This window comes from Leopardus geoffroyi, chromosome A2 (genome assembly GCF_018350155.1).
Source record: "Leopardus geoffroyi isolate Oge1 chromosome A2, O.geoffroyi_Oge1_pat1.0, whole genome shotgun sequence".
Taxonomy (NCBI): domain Eukaryota; kingdom Metazoa; phylum Chordata; class Mammalia; order Carnivora; family Felidae; genus Leopardus; species Leopardus geoffroyi.
The window spans coordinates 118,358,483-118,379,215 of NC_059331.1; the positions used below are offsets into that span (position 1 = coordinate 118,358,483).

The following is a 20,733-nucleotide window of genomic DNA, read 5'->3' on the forward strand; positions in this document are numbered from 1 at the left end:
CTGGCAGGAAGCACAATCTACCCTAGGTGGCTCAGAGGAAGGGACTTCATGAATGATTTCTTATGGGAACAGATGGGGATGTTAGAGGACCCAGAGACTTCCAAAGGGGAAGGGTTGAAAGTTTCCGAAGCTGAATGAGGAGGGGGCCGGGGGCCATCATCGACGATCAAAGCGGAGAAGTGCTCTGGCCTTTCCTTTGTTCGCTGTCCAGACTTCCTGCTTCTGCCGTCCCACTGTTGAACCCAGCTGGAAGCCAGCCTGCCCAGAGGTAGCAGGGGACAGCTTCTGTGGGCACACACAGATCTGGAGGGACAAACAAGAACTAGTGCAGGGGCTAAGATCCGGCCATGAAGGACAAATGCCTGCAGCCAAATCCTGGTTCTGTCACTTAAAAGCTGTGTGACTTCAGGCAAGTTGCTTAACCTCTCTGGGCCTCAGCTTCCTCCTCTGTAACAGGAGATAACAAGAGTACCTACCTCTGAGCAACTTAAATGAGATCACGTATGTGGTGCCTGGCCCACAGCGAGTGCTCAATAAATGTGAACTATAATTATTATAAACAGCTATTAAAAACCACCCAGGCCAAATAGAACACAGCCTCTCTTTATCTGGCTCCTCGTTTCTCTCTAGACCTGATGACTCCAGCTTGCCTCCAGCATAGAGACAGGCCTCAGAATTCTTTGGCCTTCACCCCTCTCCCTCTGATGTCATCCTTCTCGTAGGCAGCACACTGTTCTTTGTCTTTGAAGGTCCATCCAGCCCTAAAGGTCAAAGCAGGTCTCAGTCGTTCCTCCCCCAGAAGCATAAATGAAAGGCCCAGCTAAGCCAGCTGGGACTGTTCACAAAGACTTTTTTCAGGGTCAAGCTCTGCATCACAGTATTGAGGTCCCAATACATTATAATAAGTACAGGCTTGGAAATCATGGTGCCAGTTATCAGGAACTTCAGGGATTTAGCAAGAAGAGAAAAGCCCAGCTTTGCTCCTCTCTTCCCCTTCCCAATACCTCCACTGCCTCAGAAAATTTGCAAGACTCTGCACCTTAACATTGTTGGCGGGGGCGGGGTGGCGCGCCTGGGTTGCTCAGTCGGTTTAGCGTCTGACTTTGGCCATGGTCATGATCTCGCAGTTAGTGGGTTTGAGCCCCGCGTCCAGCTCTGTGCAGACAGCTCAGAGCCTGGAGCCTGCTTTAGATTCTGTGTCTCCCTCTCTCTGCCCCTCCCCCCGTTCGCACACAGTGTCTCTCTCTCTCTCTCAAAAATAAACATTAAAAAAAATAAAGAAACATTGGTGGCACAGGTGAATTACAGCTGGAGGACAGGTGTTGTAAGTTTACAGCCCATCAGGAAAGAAAAGATCCAAAGAATTATAATTTTTAGATAGAATAGGATAGATAGATAAGTGTCATAAGAGAAAGCCCAGAAGCCATGGCGTTTTAGAGACAGAAAGACTGAGTTTTAGCTTAGGGGCCCAAAGTCATAAGGTTGTGGATCCATGGGGAGGAAGAGACAAGTCCCCTCCTAGCAGAGGACTGTGGTGGAGAGAACGTTTCTAGCAGGTGCCCGTTCAGTCCAAGTCATTGGACTTGTAGAAGTGTTGAAGTGCTCCAGCTCACAAGTTTACGGTGGCTTCCTATGGCAAGTGTGGAAATTTTTTTTTTTTTTCTTAATTGAGTCCCAGCCCCACAAGAGTAAAAATCACCTACACACAAATAAAAAGTAACTTAATGATGGGTTTGACTTACCCACTCTTTAAATTAAGAGCATGGACCATAAATCTCCAGTATATACAACAGTACTCGTAAAACACATATGCTCTGTGTCTCAGCCCCATGTCACTGAGTTGAGAAAAACAGGAAGAGAAGAGAGCAAAGATGATAATTACCGGTACCAGGGTCAGGTATGGCTTTCTCTTGACATTCTGATGGAGTTGCCAGCAGTTAGTAATTGCAACTCTTGAGAATGAAAAAGCGGTAGAAAGGAGTCGTAATTAGTATAACATCTTAATGTACAAAGTGCTTTTTCTCGACGAATCCCTTAAAATGTGTGTTAGAAAATATCCTTCCACTTCACAGACAAGGGAACTGAGGGTCATAGTGGCCCAAGGTCACACAGCTGATAGGAGTAGGATGAGCCTTTTTACTCGGCCATTTTTGGATCTGAGCCCTCCTTTGGGCTTTTGAGGTGCCTTGCAGGCTGTGCAAATTATATTTCAAGTGCCATAGGCCTTTTTTACTTTCTAAATAGAAATGTCATATCACATCCTCTACCCCTCCCTGCCTAGAGATCTGGCCTCCCCTTTCTTCCCGCCAAGAGAAAATTGCTAACTGTGCTGTCACAAATTGGGTTCTCTGGGGAGGGGACTCTGAGACCCAAGTTTAGTGTGCAGGGTGATTACAAGGGAGTGACTGTGGGCGCTACAACTAGGGAAAGGGGGACAAGAAAGCGACGGGGCAGAAGTCAAGCTTGGTGCAGCCTCAGGAAACTAGCAGCTTCCGGGCTGACACGGCTCGTCACAGTTGGCCAGGCCTTTATACCGTCCCTGGTCAGCCTGGGTTACACAACTGGCTTACACACTGACCCGGGGAAGATTCTTCTCATTCATCACTTCTCATAGCACGTTTCTGTTCACTTTCTAATAGCTCGCAGCAGCTGGCACTTGAATGTGTAAGTGAAGGAGCAGCTAAGAAAATACTGAGTGCCCGAGGCTGTGCGGGTTCAAGTGTGTCTCTTCCCTGGGTCTTTGGAATCTTATTTGCCATCAAGATTCTTGATAGTTAGCAGTCTCCTCTGTCGTCCTCTGTCACCCTCACAGAGAGGGTGAGCATTTGGGACAGTCTTTGTGCCTGTTGTCCAGCTTGTTAATAGCACCCTCCTACCCTTTCAAAAATGGACTGGTTTGGGTGCTAAATTGTCTGGCCACTTACGGATAGACCCTCGGAGAGGCAGAACTGGAAAGGGCCCTCTCCGGAGGGAGACTAGGTGGTACTCAGCACCGAAGTGAAGCAAGCCCTCCACGTCTCACCGCCTGCCTCTCCCGCCTCCCTCGATGTGGCCAGAGAGGAGGAGAGACAGTACCTGCGGGCAGCACAGCTCAAATTCCTGCTCCGACCTTGACTTTCCTCCCTTGGCTCCCCTGGCTAGCTCCAAATGCCTCCATCCTTAGGAGTATTTGCAAATCCTCTCACACATAGACTCCGCCCCCCAATTTGAATCTAGAGCCCCGCCTCCACAGTCTTCACGTCACCACCTGCTTCGTGGGTACGTTGAGAGCCCCAAGATCATTGCTGCTAAGGAGCTGCGTTTTTGACCTTTTAATTAGCAAAATATGTTTTTAACACTTATTTATTTTGGGAGAGAGAGAAAGCAAGAACGGGAGCAGGGGAGGAGGAGAGAGAGAGGAAGAGAGAATCCCAGGCAGGCTCTGTGCCGTGAGCACAGAGCCGGACGTGGGGCTCCCTCTCACGAACCACGAGATCATGACCTGAGCTGAAATCAAGAATCTGACGCTTAACCGACTCAGCCACCTTTTAATTAGCAAAGCATTAAGAAAGTGGATATGTTCAAATACCACCGATGATGATGTAAATGAGCCCTTTTGGGAGGGTTGTTTGGCATACCCCATGAAAGAAGTTGAAAACATCATCGGCACGATTTATTTAAAAAGTTAAAAAATACAGGCGTGCACCCCTACTTGGGATTCTCTTTCTTCCTCTCTCTCTCCCTCTCAAAACAAATAAAGTTAAAAAAAAGTTAAATATTAACTGGTGTGGGTAGATTTCAAGAATTCTTTCAAACTTTCCAATAGGGAATTCTATTACATAAAGCTTCCCAAATCTCTTTTTTCAAAACCAGCACAACAGTGATACCAAGACCTAAAAAAATCAAAGAAATCTAAGAATTACTCTTACGCATGTTCATGCAGAGTATTAAGTAAAATATTAGCAAGAGATACTAGAAATGTGGATGCAAAAAGCATTTTTTAAATGTTTATGTTACTTATCCATTGTTGCATTAACAAATTGTCCCAAATTTAATGGCTTAACACAACAAATATTTATTATCCCATGGTGTCTATGGGTTAGAAATTCTGGGGCCCCTTGGGTGGCTGGTTCGCATTCAGGGTCTCATGAAGCCTTAATCGAGGTGTTGGTTGGGTTGTATTTATGTGAAGGCTTGATTGAAGCTGGAGAATACACTTCCGAGATGGATCAGTCATGGCTGTGGCGAGAAGCCTCAGTTCCTCGCCATAGAGAGCTTGATCTTCCAGCTCACGTGATGGCTTTCACCAGAGCAAGTGATAGCAAGCAAGGAAGAAGCCAGTGCCATAATCATCCCTTCCACCTTGCTTGTTCGAAGCAATTCACTAGGTCCAGCCCCCACACAAGCTGAGGGGAATTAAGCTTTACCTCTTGGAGGAAAGAGTGTCCAATAATTTCTGGGCATAATTTTTAAATCCTTTTATTTCATTTTATTTTTTTATTAATAATTTATTTATTTTTTAACTTACATCCAAGTTAGCATCTAGTGCAACAATCATTTCAGGAGTAGATTCCTCAGTGCCCCTTACCCATTTAGCCCATCCCCCCTCCCACACCCCCTCCAGTAACCCTCAGTTTGTTCTCCATATTTAAGAGTCTCTTCTGTTTTGTCCCCCTCCCTGTTTTTATATTATTTTTGTTTCCCTTCCCTTCTGTTCATCTGTTTTGTCGCTTAAAGTCCTCATATGAGTGAAGTCATATGATATTGGTCTTTCTCCGACTAATTTCACTTAGCATAATACCCTCCAGTTCCATCCACGTAGTTGCAAATGGCAAGATTTCATTCTTTTTGATTGCTGAGTAATACTCCATTGTGTGTGTGTATGCGTATATATATATATATATATATATATATACACATACACACACACCCCACCTCTTCTTTATCCATTCATCCATCAATGGGCATTTGGGCTCTTTCCATACTTTGGCTATTGTCGATAGTGCTGCTATAAACATGGGGGTGCATGTGCCCCTTCAAAACAGCATCCCTGTATCCCTTGGATAAATGCCTAGCAGTGCAGTTGCTGGGTCTTAAGGTAGTTCTGTTTTTAATGTTTTGAGCAACCTCCATACTGTTTCCCAGAGTGGCTGTGCCAGCTTGCATTCCCACCAGCAATGCAAAAGAGATCCTCTTTCTCCACGTCCTCACTAACATCTGTCGTTGCCTGAATTGTTAATGTCAGCCATTCTGACAGCTGTGAGGTGGTATCTCATTGTGGTTTTGATTTGTATTTCCCTGAGGATGAGTGAGGTGGAGCATTTTTTCATGTGTCAGTTGGCCATCTGGATGTCTTCTTTGGAGAAGTGTCTTCATGTCTTTTGCCCATTTCTTCACTGGATTATTTGTTTTTTGGGTGTTGAGCTTGATAAGTTCTTTATAGATTTTGGATACTAACCCTTTACCTGGTATGTCATTTGCAAATATCTTCTCCCATTCTGTTGGTTGCCTTTTAGTTTTGCTGATTGTTTCCTTCACTGTGCAGGAACTTTTTATTTTGATGAGGTCCCAGTAGTTCATTTTTGCTTTTCTTTCCCTTGCCTCCGGAGACGTGTTGAGTAAGAAGTTGCTGCGGCCAAGATCAAAGAGGTTTTTGCCTGCTTTCTCCTCGGGGATTTTGATGGCTTCCTGTCTTACATTGAGAACTTTCATCCGTTTTGAGTTTATTTTTGTGTATGGTGTAAGAAAGTGGTCCAGGTTCATTCTTCTGCATGTCGCTGTCCAGTTTTCCCAGCACCACTTGCTGAGGAGACTGTCTTTTTCCATTGGATATTCTTTCCTGCTTTGTCAAAAATCGGTTGACCTTTAAATCCCTTTAATACTCAACATCCATTTCTACTTTTTAAAAAATACCTCAGAAATAAGGATAGACCTTCCCACCACTAAATCCTCAAATACGTTCTTCCCTCTACTTCCTCCTGATCTTGAAATAAAAGCTCTAATTTCACCTCTTTCTGAATCAGCCGCACCACTTGTACTTTGCAATTTGTCCTCTGTTGCCTTCTGTGGGACCTTGCTTTACCGTTACTCTGTCTCCTAAACCATTCCCTTATAAAGGTACTGTGGTTTCTGTCATCTCTAAAACCAAACACTGCTCTGTCCATTTCTCCACTCACTTCATAGCCAACATTCCTGAAGAATTGTCTGGATGCTGTTTCTAATTTGTCAGTTCCCATTTATTCTTCTATACAGTATCACTGGCTTTGACCCTAAATTGATTATTTATTGAGAGAGAGAGAGGGAGAGAGAGAGAATCTCAAGCAGGGTCTGTGCTGTCAACACAGAGCCCGACTCGGGGCTTGAACTCACGAACCGTGAGATCATGACCTGAGCCAAAATTAAGAGTCCGATGCTTAACCGACTGAGCCACCCAGGCACCCCCTAAGTTGATTGTTTTCAGGCTGCCGCCAACTTTCTTATTGCTAAAATTACTACTACTTTTCTCTCTTTACCATGTGCAACCCCCAAGGAGCACTCAACACCATCAACCACTCCATTCTTCTTGAAACGCTCTCGGATTCTGAGGCATTGCTCTCCTTTGGCTGCCCTGCATCTCGCTTTCTGTCCTCCTCAGCGTCTTTGCCGGCTCCTCTGCCTGACTACGGGATGTTGCAGTTCCTCAGGACCCAGTGCCGAGGCCCTTTCCCTTGCTTTGTCCTCTCTCGCTGGAATCTTGCTAGTTCCCTTAGGGTTTTGTCGCTGCTGCCATTGTTGAGGTGTTCCCAGCTTATACCTCCAGTTCACACCTTTGCTGTAAATTCCGGATTCTCATCTCACCAGTGTAATAAGGCATTTCTACCTGACTTTTCACATCTCACATTTAACATGTCCAAATTAAACAACTCACTCACTGTCTTTCCGCCGTTCTCTCCATAACTGTCCACCAAGTTATGCAAGCCAGAAATCTAGGAGTCATTTTTTTTAAATGTTTTTATTTATTTCTGAGAGTGAGAGAGTGCACATGAGCAGGGGAGGGACAGAGAGAAAGGGATCTGAAGCGGTTTCGCAGCGAGCCCCGCAGTGAGCCCGATGCGATGCTCCAACTTACAAACCTTGAGATCATGACCTGAGCGGAAGTCAGATGCTTAACCGGCTGACTGAGCCGTCCAAGCGCCCCTAGGGGTCATTCTTAATTCTTCTCTTTTCTTGATCTCCCATTTCCAGTCCATCAACAAGCCCTGCATATTCTCTCTCTACAATATAGCATGGATTTTCTCTTTCTTACCACCACCTTCTTCCATATTGTCATCTACTGTCCCTTAAATTATTGTAGTAGCCTCCCCACCGGTCTGTGTCCCCACTTCTGCTCTTGCATTTCTGCAGAGACTGGATGGGAGGCGGGGGAGTAAAAACAACCCTATGCCATTAATGATCAATAGGAAAAAGACCAACACCCTGATGGCAAAATGGGCAAAGGCCATAAACAGTTCGCAGAAAAGGAAATACAAAGGCTCTCAACCGCACTCGGTAAGACCAAGTAAAATTACAATGAGATACCAGTTTTCATCTATCAAGTTGGCACTTTTATCCATTGTTGGAAGGGATTTAAGTTACCACAAACATTTCTGAAGGGCTCTTGGGTAGAATCCGTCAAATAAAAAATGTGCATCTCCATTGACCTAGCATAGGTTCTAGGAATTTGTTCTGCTTGCACACGTCTGCAAAGAAGTATGGCTGAGGACGTTTTAATATTGTTTGTTAGGAGGAAATGTTGGAAACAAGTGAATATCCATCATTTAGAAGCTAATGAAACACGTTACGGTAACAGGCACATGAGCGCGCTCTTGGGATGTTACCCGTTGCCTTTCATGTATTCCTCTTTCTGTTTCTTTAGATCTCGGCTCAAATACCACCTCCCCTGAGAGCCCTTCCCTGGCCACACACTAAAAGGGGGTCTCCTCTTTCCTCTTTCACTTGCCGTCGTTTGCAGTTATTTTGTTAGTTCACTTGTATTTTCGGCTCCCTGCCTTTGAATGTGAACTCTGAAGGGGCAGTCTGAATTTTTCACTCTTGCATCCCCCAGCATCTAGTATGTATTGATTGAACGAATGACTAAAAACTGACCGCCGAATCTCGAATAAAAGTCCATGTGTTATCCTTGCTGGTGATGAATCATTAAAATATTCCCATTAGAGGTGCCTGGGTGGCTCAGTCGGTTAAGCGTCTGACTCGTGATCTCAGCTCACGTCTTGATCTCAGGGTTGTGAGTTCAAGCCCCGCGTCGGGATCCATGCTGGCCATGAAGCCTACTTTAAAAAAAAAAAAGGCATTCCTATTAAAGTCATGAGCAGGATGAGAACGTCAGGTATGATGGTCTGGTTCAAATGTGTATTTGATCCTCATCCCCTTTTCTAGCCCAGGGCTCCCCAAACTCTTGGTTTCCTGAAAGTTAAGAGCAGTGGGAGCATCTTTTGCTATAATATTTGGTCTTTGGCCCTCAGTTCTTAAAATAGTTCTAGAGTAAAATAGTTCTAGAGCCGTAAAGGTAAAAGGAACGTCTTGTTATTTACAACAAGCCCCTTGCAACCACTCTCGATTTATGTTAATGAGGTGGCCTTTGTAAAGTCCCCAGAGGTGGGGTGCCAAGGCCACCACCCCCCTTACCTCTCAGACCTCTGGGGAAGCTGCCATCTGGCAGCTCAGTTGTGACCAGCGATCAATGATTTAATCAGTCGTGCCTGCCAAGTGAAGCCGCCATTAAGAGAAGCCCCGAGGTGTGGTGTTCAGAGACCTTCCAAGTTGGTGAGGATGTGGAAGAGTGGCATGCCTTGGGGGTGGAACCTCCTTGCCCCTTCCCGCATACCTCGCCCCTGGTGCCCCTGGTGGTTCCTGAGTTGTATTCTTTTATAATGAAATGGGAACCTCGTAAGTACAATTTTTTTTTTCCTGAGATCTGTGAGCCACTCCAGTGAATTAATCAATCCCGAGGAGGGGGTCGTGGGTGGTTCCGAAGCACACACAGGTGACAACCTGGACCGGCACTGGACATCTGAAGGAAGGGGCGTGGGCAGGCTTGTGAGAGCAAGCGCTCAACCTGTGGCATCTGGCACTCTGCTCGGTTAGGTAGCATCAGAATTGAGTTAAAATGGGAGGACGCCCCGCTGTGTTGCAGAATCGCTTCGTGTGTGGAAACCTACATCTGGCGGCAAATGAAATAGTGCCGTAGTTAGTAAAGAGTATCCAGAGGAGACGCACTGAGTGCTTTCCTGGAATCAAGGGTCACCGTTATTATTAAGCATACCGGAAGCATACCCAAAGCAATTAGGCAAGAAGATGAAAATATGAGTCTAAATAGTGGAAAGGATGAGGGGAAAATAATAAAGCAATTGATACGGGTATTGTACACTTCAGGAAGAAAATAACAAGACTAGCAGAAAATTTAATGGAAGAATACTTCTGGGTCAACCCTTTGCTGTTGCATTGACCAAAGTGACTCTGCCATGTATGGATTTTTAGGGTCACTCTTTAGTGAGGTAGAACCTCAAACTTTAAAAAAAGTCACAAGAATAGCATATATCCTTTACTCGGGTTTACCTGTTGTTTGCATTTTGCCCCATGACTTCCCTGTTTTGTTTACTTATTTATTTAAAAAAATTAAAAAAAAATTTTTTTTTTTAACATTTATTTATTTTTGAGACAGAGAGAGAGAGAGAGAGAGAGCATGAACAGGGGAGGGTCAGAGAAAGAGGGAGACACAGAATCTGAAACAGGCTCCAGGCTCTGAGCTGTCAGCACAGAGCCTGACGTGGGGCTCGAACTCACGGACCGCAAGATCATGACCTGAGCCGAAGTCGGACGCTTAACCGACTGAGCCACCCAGGCGCCCCGATGACTTCCCTGTTTTATAATTATCGCTAGCTATCTCTACAGAATTCTTTTGGTCGTGAGACATTTAAGAGTGAGTTGAAGCTGTTTTGTCCCTCAGTACCCAAATACTTAAGTGTATATTTATCAAAATTATCAAAATTATCAAAATTACGAAATGAAGAACCTAAATCTAAGACCGTTGTCTAATCTGTCCATATTCACATTTTATCTATGATCACAGAAATGTCCTATATAATACTTTTTCCTCCTGGATCAGCATCTAACCCAGGGTCACACATTGTATTCAGTTGCCAAGTCTCTTAGGCACCTTCCATCTGGTAAATTTCCTGTCTTGGATTTCTTTTGTTTTTAAATTTTTTTTTTCAACGTTTATTTATTTTTGGGACAGAGAGAGACAGAGCATGAACAGGGGAGGGGCAGAGAGAGAAGGAGACACAGAATCGGAAACAGGCTCCAGGCTCTGAGCCATCAGCCCAGAGCCCGACGCAGGGCTCGAACTCACGGACCGCGAGATCGTGACCTGGCTGAAGTCGGACGCTTAACCGACTGCGCCACCCAGGCGCCCCTGTCTTGGATTTCTTAAACTCTAGATTTTGGAAGCGCATCAGACAGTTATTTTGTAAAATGGCCCCAATTTTTATTTGATATTTCCTTGTGACTATGTTGAGATTATGAGTTTTTGGCAGGAATATCACAGAAGTGGTCATTTATACTTCTCCATATCGTATCAGAAGGCACATGATGTCAGTTTATTTCCACTTTGTGATGCTGGAATCTACCCTTAGGCTTAGGTGGTGTTGGCCATGCGTCTCCTGTTGTGTTATTTTTCTCTTTGTAATTAAGTTATCTGTGAAGTGGTACTTGAGACTATTAAACTACCTTGTTTCTTGTCAAACTTTTACTCCCTAGTTTTAGCATCCCTTGATGATTTTAATTGCATTCTACTGTAAGAGATTTCCTTTTTCCCTCATTTACTTGTTTATATTCAAATGGACTCTGATTCTTCTGTTTAACTCATTTAATGAGTTATTCATTATTAAAGGATTTTTTTTCTGCTTCTTATAACGTGAACAGTGGTCATACAGAACTTCCCTACCTTCAGTTTTTCTCTCCCGGAGTTTTTAGGCAGGCCATTACCACTCTTAAGTACTCCCCCCCCTCCCCCCAAAAGCCTTTCCAGACTGAAGTCTGCTTGGTTTCTTTATCGGCTTCACCCAGGCCTGTATTAGCTACCTGTTCCCTCTGTTTTGTTTGTATAACTTTAGACTTAACATATTCCTCTGTTTGCAAGTCCACATGTGTCTATACATGTTGTATTAACTCACATAGTACAGATTAATGAAAAGGACCTCGCTTCATGGCTCTAAAACAGGTCATTCAATTTAGAGTTTAGAAGCTCCGAAGCCCAAACAGCGAATTTGTAAACAAAGTAAGCTGCCTCAGGAACCCAGAATTTGTGAATTTGTTTATCTTCAGGCTTAACTCTCCCTCAAAATAAATAAACAAACCTTAAGAAAAGAAAGGAAAGGAAAAGAAACCTTGCTTTGGCAGGAGAGCCATTAAAAGAATGATGACCCATCACCTTTTTCTTCCTTCCCCAAATTTAGGTAGGAATCAGCACGTAATTGCAGGAAAGAGCAAGACAATAGCAGCTCACCAGTTGGAAGCGGGTCCCTACCAGAGTCTGCGGATGTTGTGTCTAGGAATTCGTCTATTCCACAAGTATCTACTAAGGGTCTACTATGTGGCTGGTGCTAAATGCTATGAAAAAAAAAAAATTATGAAGCAAGGGAAATAGATATTGATGGGAGAGGAGAGGTGCCTTTTTATTTATTTGTTTTAAATAATAGAAACATGGTGATTTTGACTAGAGACCTGAACTTCAAAGCCATGGGGTGGGGAGTGGAGGAGTGAGCAGAGGGAGAGCCCTACAAGCAGAAGGAACAGCAAACACGAGCTGGGAGATGGGATGGTGTGTGGTGCCTGAGACTGAGCCTTGGGGGTACTGCCTTGTTTAGAGACAGTGAACATGAAGCTTCAGCCAAAGAGAAGTAGCTGGTGAGGTAAGATGATAGAGAAGGTACTCGGATGCCAGGTGAAGAACCTGTTTCCAGAAGGAGGGAGTATCTAAGGGAAATGTTGACGGGGTCCGGTAAGGTGAGTGCGGAGAACTGTCCGACTTGAGGAGACCCTGGTGAGGTGTTTCAAAATTCCCACAGGAGTAGGTCCAAGAGAAAATGCATGGAGACCAGAGGACTCTTCGGAGGATTGTGCTCTAAAAGGGACCAGAAGAATGGGATGGGATCCAGAGAGTAACATGGGACACCAAGGGAGGGATTTTTAAAGATGAGAGGTGGTGTAGATTCGTAGGCTGGTGGGAATAATCCAAAAGACAGGAAATAATTGACGCAGAAGAGGACAGAGTAGCAGAAGCAGTGTCCTTGAGCACAAGAGTGGGGTCGTGCAGAGAGAGACCGACTGAGACAGGAACAAGACCGACCCCGGGTCAGGAGGGAAGCTGAGAAGGTCAGAGTTCAGTCCAGCGAACAGAGAAGCCAGTAAACCAAGTGGGCCACTAGCACGCGTGCTTCTTCTTTCTGTTCGTCTTGATTTCTTTCCTTGCTTCTGGCATCTGTAGATTTTACATTCCTTTGACCTTCATGTGTTTTTATTTGCTTGTTTTTTAAATTGAGCATTTCTCTGCATTAAGAGTATGGGCGTGGTGCTGATGTCCTGGAATTAGCCCAGTGTACTATCCCTGCTGAAAGAGAAAAGTTACAAATAGATCCTTTGATGGGGCAGCTGGGTGGCTCAGTTGGTTAAGCGTCCTGTTCTTGATCTTGGCTCAGGAGCCCTGCGAATTGTCAGGCTGCTGAGAGCCAGAAGTCTGCTTGGGATCCTCTCCTCTCTGTCCCTCCCCTTCTCGCATGCGAGCATGCTCTCGCTCTCCCTCTCTCTCAAAATAAATACACTTTAAAAACGGGGGCGCCTGGGTGGCTTCAGTCGGTTAAGGGTTCCACTCTTGATTTCGGCTCGGGTCATGATCTCAGTTTCGTGCGTTCGAGCCCCACATCAGGCTCTGCGATGATAGCACAGAACCTGCTTGAGATTCTCCCTCTCTCTCTGCTGCACCCTTAGTCACACTCTTTCTCAAACAGAAGTAAAAATAAATAAAAAAAAAAAAAATAGATCCTTTGATAAGCTTTGATCTTATGTTAGAGGGGGGAGAATTGTAAGCCTTTAATATAATTAAAAGTATCAGTATATACAGTGTATGTTAATGGTCGACTCTTATGTCTCCAATTAAATTGAAAAGTAGTAGGACTCATATAAGCAAGCATAGTTGAAAATCTCTATGGAGGGGCACTTGGGTGGCTTGTTCGGTTTCAGCTCAGGTCATGATCTAAAAAAATTTTTTTTAATTTAATCTCTGCAAGTTCTATAGAAAGGTGTAAGTAGTGCCTGCTGTATTAGGGCAGGAGAGATGTAATGAACGATGCCGATGTCTCATTGAATTAACATAAAAATATCTATGGAGATGTTAGTCTGAGCTTTGTTGTTAACGTCTGTTAACGTCTTTTCTGGTTTTAAACATTTGTTGTGGGGCACCTAGGTGGCCCAGTCAGTTAAGAGTCCCACTCCTGATTTCAGCTCAGGTCATCTCACGGTTGGTGGATTCGAGCCGTGTATCAGGCTGTCTGCTGAGCGTGGAGTCAGCTTGGGCGTCCCCCCCTCCCCCCGTCGCTGCCCCTCCTCACCCTCTCAAAATAAATAAACTTAAAAAAAGTCATTTCTTTGACACTGAAATAATGTAACGCCCGTCTTACCTTTTGACCTGTTTTTTTTAATGATCACTGAGCAGTGTTACGCAGTTTTAAAGATTTGACTTATTTGATGAAATACAGATTTCTGCTTAGCACATTTTTGGCTATTTTTATAGGAGAATGAGATACTAGGAGAGAGACATCAAGAAGTGGGTCACAGCTCCCAGAACGAGGAAAATGAGCAAAGAGTATCAGCCCAAGAGAAAAAACTACAGCATAAGAATGAGGATGCACGCGAAGCAGCAGATAAACCTGACTGGGAGGCAGAAAAGACCACTGAATCTAGAAATGAGGTAAGCGTATCAATATCCAAGCCTGTTTTGGCTAGAAGGTATATTTTATGGCTTTGACAGTATGTGTGTCAGTAATGAATTCTGCATGTAAGGGTGCCCTACTATAAGCAGATCAGATATATGAAAAGATATTTTAATTGTGGAAGTGGTTATGACTCACAAAGGAATCAGCCCATAGAATTAGTAATCTCTGGTTAAACTCCAGATTGGGGGGGGGGGATGGGGGATGGGTATATATGTATTTACACACACACACACACACACACACCCCATCCAGGAGGTTGCTAGCAGGTTTTGTGTTTGCCATGGCAAGGAATAGAGGACTAGCATGCTAAACCCAGGAATCCTCAACCAGCCATCTGCAGAGGCACCCAAGCTCAGAACTTGAAGGCAAATGACCCCTCAATACCAACTAGGTCTTGAGCTCAAATCCTCAGTGTCCCTGTAGGCCGTGCTGAATTCAGGAGCCTGCCTACTTTGTACCTCTAGCCTGGCCCAGTGGGACAGCCTCTTTAAGAGAGAGAGACAGAGACAGAGACAGAATCCATCAGCAAAAAGCCTGACGTGGGGCTCAAACTCCTAAACCATGAGATCATGACCTGAGCCAAGGTCGGACGCTTAACCGACTGAGCCACGCAGGTGCCCCCCTCCTTTTGCTATTTTTAACCATACCCTTTTGCTGTGAGAGAGGCCAGGCTGAGAGCTGGATTCTTTCTGCAGCCTGTGCTTCCCCTCCTCCTTTGAATTGGACCATACTCTGGTTTCTACTCAGCCCTGCCGGGGTTCTGCTCCACAAGCCTGGCAAACAAATACTCCAAACACAGGCCTGGAGGTTCCACAGACCCCAGACCACTCGGCACTTCCACTTAGAAGGTGCATCCTTGTAGGTCTTGCCCTGATGGTGCTCTCAGCCATGACTTGCCCCAGACAAGGAACCATGTGTTTGTATTTAACATGAAGGTTTAGGAAGAATGATTAGGCTGACCATTTTGCACCTCAGGTATGGAATGTGTCTTGTAAGAATGGCTCAGTTGTCTGTTTTTGTGCGAGATCTATACCCAGCTAAACAAAAAAAAATAAAGCAATTAAGTAATGGATCAATCAAATCCTTTGAGACCAAAGGTCTCAAAATTGCTCTTTATAATTTCTTAAGTGTTGTAGACAGGAGAACTCTGTTGCATGGACTGCAAACAGATTTAAGGTGCTCATATCATAGGAAGCATGTATTAGCCCATCTGATAAGATTCTGAAGAGGTGAGGGTTTCTTGTTTTTAAGAGGTGAGAGCAGGTTTAAGGGAAACACCGAAGAATAGGGAAACTCCCAAGGATGAATAGCAACGTGAAGCCACATGAAACCATTATCCCCATCAGGGCAGAAGGGACCCTGGGGAGAAAGAGAGCTCAGTTGTCTCTAAGGCACATTTGTCTCTCCTTCCAGACCTTTCTCCCCTGTGGATCCAGTAAGGGTTAGCTCCTGTGTTCCATCTCCGGGGGCACTGAAGACGAGGGAACAAGCAAAGGTGTACAGAAACCTATCTGACTAGCCTGAATTCATTTTAAGCAGAATGGGCTTTATACCCTTTCTTCACTGTTGTAAATATTAAGGCTTTCTTTTCTGCAAATAGCATTATTTACTCACCATTAAGGATTTTCACAGGATTCCAGATTTGTGCTGATACTCATTCTCACACACTCGTGACCATCTGCAAATTTTGGTTAGTGGCTGGGCAGGACTAATGGCCCAAGTTTGGGGTCATTAACAGAATAGGACACTACTAAAATTTCTTAAGAAATGAAGAATCATTTTAAGTTAACAGTCACGTTAGCAAATAAGTCTTCTCCCCACTAAGAATGTGTGATTTGCCAGTAAAAAGAAACTGTATCTACCAATTTAGCTTAAGTGGTCATATAGCATCCATAGAAAGACACAGAAAGCCTTCTATTTGTTATATGTTATGGGCCTCAAAAACAAGGAATTTGGTAGAAGAGGAAATGAAGTCAAGTATTTGTATAGACTTAGAATACTTCACACTGGTCTGAACCCTCAAAAAGGGAAACCTGAAAGTAAAAAGTGAAGGGAGGGGAGTCAGGAATGTGAACTTGCTAACACTTAAAACCCCTAGGATAGAACAAAAATGGAAATCCAGATTTTAAGTGCATGGAAATCCAGATTTTAAGTGCATAGCAGAACTCAAAAGCAGGAAAAAGAACTCAAGATAGTATGCAGCAAAGAGGGGACTCAAATCGAGAGTTAGACTGACCCCAAAGCTGAAGAAGCCCCAAGGAGGTAATGGATACAAATTTCATGACTGGGGTTGAATAGATGAGAAGTGAGGTCTCAAGTCCATACATTGGGGGGGGGGGGGGGGGGGGTTCCTAAGTTCCCCACCTAAAGCCTAGAATTTATAAAGTCTCTTTGTTCAGGAGGTAGGGACTAGGGCAACCCTAGCCACCACCAAGAAGACAGAAAAGAAGTCCATTCATCCTTAGAAATCAGAAGTCCAAATGGGCCCCAAGGTTCGATTTGGAGTCTGAATCTGCACTACCATTGTTACCAGGAATCCTGAGCCAAGAAGGCAAAGTCTACATGATGATATAAAAAATGGTCCTTGCAGAGAAAAATAAAATGTAATAGTAAGTTGGTAACCCTTGGTGTGTGATTCCCATGGAAACCGTTCCCAATAAAGATGAAGTCACCTTTAAATATAAAAGGGGCACCTGGGAGGCTCAGTAGTTAAGCATTAGACTCTTGATTCCAGCTTAGGTCATGATCTCGCAGTTCATGGGTTTGAGCCCTACCTCAGGCTCTGCCTCGGTAGTATGGACTACTTGGGATTTGCTCTCCCTCTCTGCCCCTCCCCTGCTCATACTGTCTCTCCATTTCTCTCAGTCTCTCAAACATTTAAAAAACTTTTTTTTTTATTAAAAAGTCTCTCAGAAAAGACTAGAAGTATGAAGGTGAAGCACCGTTCAGAGTGTTTATGGCAAAATATTTTGAAAATTAAAATGATCTTAGGACACTCAGATTAAATACCAAGCAGAGTAGGGGCACCTGGGTGGCTCAGTCGGTTAAGCGCTCTACTTCGGCTCAGGTCACGATCTCGCGGTCTGTGGGTTCGAGCCCCGCCTTGGGCTCTGGGCTGATGGCTCAGAGCCTGGAGCCTGCTTCAGATTCTGTGTCTCCCTCTCTCTGCCCCTCCCCCATTCATGCTCTGTCTCTCTGTGTCTCAAAAATAAATAAATGTAAAAAAAAAAAAAATTTTTTTTTAAATAAATACCAAGCAGAGTAAATAAAAATGAATTAAGTCCCCAAATACATCCAGCTGAAATAGGACAGCAATTTTAAAGGGAAAAAAAAATCTTTAAATTACTGGAGGAAAAAAGATTGGCCTAACAACAGACCGATAGCAAACATCAATAGCGATGCATGCCTTAGTGCAAAGCACTAAGGGAAAACATTAAACCTGATCATCTTAACAGATAAATCATTGTTTAAGCATGAAAGCAAAGTAACTCCAGGTTCCAAAAATGAATCTGCCACCGGTGGAGCCACTCTAAAAAGAACTATCAAAGGAGTTATTTCAATTAACCTGGAGGCTGAGGATGAAGCAGTGAGTGAAATTGGCAAAACATTTTGGAGAAGTCTAAATATGTATTTGACTTGTAAAAATTACAGAATTTGGTAACCAATTTAGAAGGTAAAAATAAGGCAGAATAATACTAGGCAAAAATTATATGGAATGTGGTTAGGGCAAGAATGGGGGAGATGTTTGGAGTTCAAGATTCTTATTTTAAGGAGGGATATTGAAATACTGAGTACTGAAAAAGATCTAAAAATTCCAAAATAGGGATGAAAATCCAGTGGAGAGAGCCCCCAAGCAACCTTCCTAAATGAATGGTGCACCTTACGTTTTTTTCTAGAGATCTCTAAATGGGGATGACACTGCTTTCTCTCTGGAAGACTTGTTTCAGTTGCTTTCATCACAGCCTGAAAATTCACTGGAGGTAATTGGAAACTTGACTTTTATCCTTGTAGGAAAATCTGCACTGATCTGTGAATGTATTTAACTTCTTTAAGCTGAATGACATGGTTTAGCTTGTACAATAGGATCTACTGGTGGTGTATTAAATACAGGTTTAGGATTATTACTTTTTATAGAAATACTTGAATTTGAGAATTTGCTAAATTATATATACTGTTCCTCCTTCTAAATGATCACAAGCATATTGAACAGAATGGCAGTAAACATCAGACATACCAAGGCATACTTCAGACTAGCATAATTTACCTTAAAAAAAAAAAAAAACAAAACCTGCACCCACCTTCCCCAGACTTCACTGTAACTGTTAATGTTGACTGGTGCATCTATAAAGCAGCAAATTACAGTAATTGTTTTAACATCAAGGCCAGCTTTTAATACTAATCGAATCAAACTTTCCCCAAAAATAGCATCGTTCACATTTGAGCTCACATTGCATGTTGTATTTGCCTGTATTTAAAGTGATTCATAGCTAACAGCATGTCTGTAATAGAGAAAAGTGCTAAATTAGGTACTAGAACTGCTATTGAAATAGGGTTATGTGTATTTAAAAGTTTTTTCTTTCCCTTTTCAGGGCCTCTTACTTGGAGATACTCCTCCAGTAAGTATCAACGATGGCATGAACTCAACATATAATGTGAATTTTAGCCAGGCTATAAGTCATGATGTGAATCTACATGAGGCCATGTTGCTGTGTCCTGACAGTACGTTTAGAAGAGACCCAGTAGCAAGGACTTCACAACCACCACAAGAACCATTTCTGCACTTAAATACTCATACCAATTCTGAGCAGACCCTTCCTGGGACTAATTGGACAGGATTTCTTCCCCTTGTTGGCAATCAGATTCATCTAACAAGTGAGGATCTTCTACATGACCTTGATATAAATATATTTGATGAGATAAGTTTAATGTCTTTGGCCACAGAAGAAGGTTTCGATCCAATGGAAGTTCCTCAGCTTTTTCAAGAACCAGATTCCGATTCTGGGCTTTCCTTAAATTCAAGCCACAATAGTACCTCAGTCACCAAATCTAATCCTTCCCATTCTATGTGTGAAGGAGGTGCTACAGGTTCTAGTAGTGACCTTGAATCTCTCTCCCACCATGACTTGGAAGGGGCTGTGGGAGGCTACTACCCAGAACCCAATAAGCTTTGTCACGTGGATCATAGGAGTGATTCTGGTTTTCATGGGGATCTTGCATTTCAACACCTATTTCATAACCACACTTACCACTTACAGCCAAGTGGTTTAGAATCCACTTCTAATTCTTTTTCACGGTATGGGAAGTCACAGAAAATACGGGGTAGATGCCTCAATGACACAGACAGAAACTTAAGCCGTGATGAGCGGCGTGCTAAGGCTCTGCATATCCCTTTTTCTGTAGATGAAATTGTCCGTATGCCCGTTGAGTCTTTCAACAACATGCTCAGCAGCCACTATTTGACAGATTTACAAATGTCACTCATCCGTGATATTAGAAGAAGAGGGAAAAATAAAGTTGCTGCTCAGAACTGTCGTAAGCGCAAACTGGACATAATTTTGAATCTTGAAGATGACGTATGTAACTTGCAAGCAAAGAAGGAAATCCTTAAGAGAGAACGAGCCCAGTATAACAAAGCTATTAACATACTGAAACAGAAACTGCATAACCTGTATCGTGATATTTTTAGTAGGCTAAGAGATGATGAAGGTAGGCCAGTCAATCCGAACCAATACACTCTTCAGTGCAGCCAAGATGGAAGTGTTTTGATTGTACCCAAGGAACTGATGACCCCGGGCCACAGAAAAGAAAACCAAAAGGGAAAAACAAAGTGAAGAAATTGAAGTCAGATCCATTAATATACCTTATGCATGAGGTATCAGAAACTGGTACATGGTCACAAACCATTGAAACTGCTTCAAAGTTTAGCACAAGTGTTCTAAATATCTTAAGTACTGCTACTTGACAGGGCTACATTTTGAAGCTTTTATGGAGAAGTTTGTGAGAAATTTGGGAGAAGCCACAACTTTTTTTCACGAAGTCCTACTGCATTATATGCATGATTCTTAAGTACTATTTATGAAGAACAGGGTGACATGAAAAACTGGATTAAGACAGTCCAGTCTTTGAGCTAACACTGGATGTGGATGTAATTAATTTTAAACGTATTTTCATTTTTATAAAGGACTTGAAATGCAAAGTAGCCTTAATGTTTTTATTTAGGTAGCACTGACCTACAGTTCTACAAAAGCTATTTTAACTGGACTTTTATGAGTGCAACCTATTGTGGAAATAAATCTTACAGTTGAATTTATAAAGTAACTTTCCCCTTTTATACAGAAGTTCTAAGCAACTTATCCACATTTAGGAATACAGGTGACATCTAGTAAACAGAGCATTGTATTTTTAAAATTTGCACAAACTGATCAGAATCTAGCCAAATTATAGTATACCAGCTAAACTCATTAAGGGAAGTCACTCCTTCAAGCTAACAGCCACAATCTCTAAACCAACATGCCAAAAACAAAAATAGAGCTTCAAAATATTAGAGTGTTAGGGTTCAATGCCTAAGGACAAAGACCTTTATAGTTACAGAAGGGTTTATGCTTCCTTTAAGTAGAACATAAGTACCTGCATATAGGGAAAGAGAACTACCTGGGCAAGTTGGGCCAGCCCATAGAATAGGCTGCACATCTAGAATATGGATGTCCCCCTGCAAAAGGCTCAC

General features: G+C 43.2%; 1 protein-coding gene across 2 annotated transcripts in view; it reads left to right on the plus strand.

The window, feature by feature from the left end:
- The window catches only part of NFE2L3 (NFE2 like bZIP transcription factor 3), a 31,725-nt gene extending 11,520 nt beyond the window's left edge, over window positions 1–20,205 (plus strand). The window contains exons 2-4 of one of the 2 annotated variants that reach the window (XM_045495118.1): window positions 13,808–13,984; window positions 17,906–17,989; window positions 18,599–20,205. In XM_045495118.1, the coding sequence (XP_045351074.1) occupies window positions 13,808–13,984; window positions 17,906–17,989; window positions 18,599–19,840 (1,503 nt within the window). In that variant the 3' untranslated portion in view covers window positions 19,841–20,205. The remainder of the gene's footprint in view (window positions 1–13,807; window positions 13,985–17,905; window positions 17,990–18,598) is intronic. The other variant, XM_045495119.1, reaches the window with a different exon arrangement.
- The last annotated feature ends 528 nt before the right edge of the window (window positions 20,206–20,733 follow it).